We start from the raw sequence: 1436 nt of genomic DNA on the forward strand, positions 1-1436 counted from the left end.
TCCTATTTAGTTTATAAAGACCAAAAAAGGCAAAATTCCCTGTCACTCCATTTCATGATAATGGTTAACACAGTTCCATGAGAGAGTAGGTAAGACAATTCCATAAGTCCAGGCTGGGTTACTGTCAGATATCCCCAGCCCAAACACCACACTTGTGAGAGGAGATACTGTGTGAAAATTGAATCATTGCTCTCTATGTAACCTTTTTATTCTGTGCTCACAGATCACCTTAGAGAAGAATGGCTCCTGGAAATGGCTCTTTAGTGACCGAATTCATTCTGTTGGGATTAACCAACCAGCCAGATCTCCAACTCCCTCTATTCTTCCTGTTCCTAGGAATGTACATGGTCACTGTGCTGGGAAATTTGGGGTTGATAACACTAATTGCACTGAATTCACACCTACACACCCCCATGTACTTTTTCCTTTTAAACTTGTCCTTCATAGACCTCTGTTATTCTTCTGTATTTACACCCAAAATGCTGATTAACTTCATATCAAAAAAGAATATTATTTCTTATGTGGGTTGCATGACCCAGCTCTACTTTTTCAGTTTTTTTATTATTTCTGAAATCTATGTGCTAACATCAATGGCCTATGACCGCTATGTGGCCATCTGTAAGCCACTCTTGTATAATGTTGTTATGTCCCCTAAAGTGTGTTCCAGCCTTATGCTTGGTTCCTACTTGATGTCATTTTCTGGTGCCATGGCTCACACTGGATGCATGCTGAGACTGACCTTCTGTGGTGCAAACACCATCAACCATTATTTCTGTGACATCCTCCCTCTGCTCCAGCTCTCCTGCACAAGTACCTATGTCAGTGAGCTGGAAATGTTCATCGTGGTAGGCATCAATATCATTGTGCCCAGTCTCACCATCTTTGTCTCTTATGGTCTCATCCTCACCAACATTCTCCACATCAGCTCCACAGAGGGCAGGTCCAAAGCCTTTAGCACCTGCAGTTCGCACATCATTGCTGTTTCTCTCTTCTTTGGATCAGGGGCATTCATGTATCTCAAACCACCTTCTGCTGTGTCTATGGATGAGGGGAAAATCTCTTCTGTCTTTTACACCAATATGGTTCCTATGATGAACCCATTAATCTACAGCTTGAGGAACAAAGACGTTAAACTTGCTCTGAGAAAAACCCTGAGTAGGAGACAGTTTTAATTAGAACTGTCTGTGTGCATGTGTTATAGGAGAGTGATATTGAGTGCTTAATTTTAATGACAGTCTTCTTACCATATTTTTATTATCTTTTTTACCTAGTATTTTAAATAAATTTGAGTCCTATTTATATAATTTATTTCCATTTTTATATATTTTGTTCACTGTTTTCAAGATACATGTCATCTCTTTTTCTTGCATAGTAATAACATTAAATAGTGAATATATTATCTCTTTTCATTATCATTTTGAAATTATTTTTCCACT

At 38.6% G+C, this 1436-nt stretch overlaps 1 protein-coding gene across 1 annotated transcript; it reads left to right on the forward strand.

Annotated features, from left to right (window-relative positions):
* Positions 1-239: 239 nt before the first annotated feature.
* Positions 240-1172, forward strand: LOC129653778 (olfactory receptor 145-like). Its single transcript, XM_055583467.1, has one exon. The coding sequence runs from the start codon at positions 240-242 to the stop codon at positions 1170-1172; it is 933 nt and encodes a 310-aa protein (XP_055439442.1).
* The last annotated feature ends 264 nt before the right edge of the window (positions 1173-1436 follow it).

The sequence above is a fragment of the Bubalus kerabau genome, chromosome 5 (assembly GCF_029407905.1).
Source record: "Bubalus kerabau isolate K-KA32 ecotype Philippines breed swamp buffalo chromosome 5, PCC_UOA_SB_1v2, whole genome shotgun sequence".
NCBI classification, from domain to species: domain Eukaryota; kingdom Metazoa; phylum Chordata; class Mammalia; order Artiodactyla; family Bovidae; genus Bubalus; species Bubalus kerabau.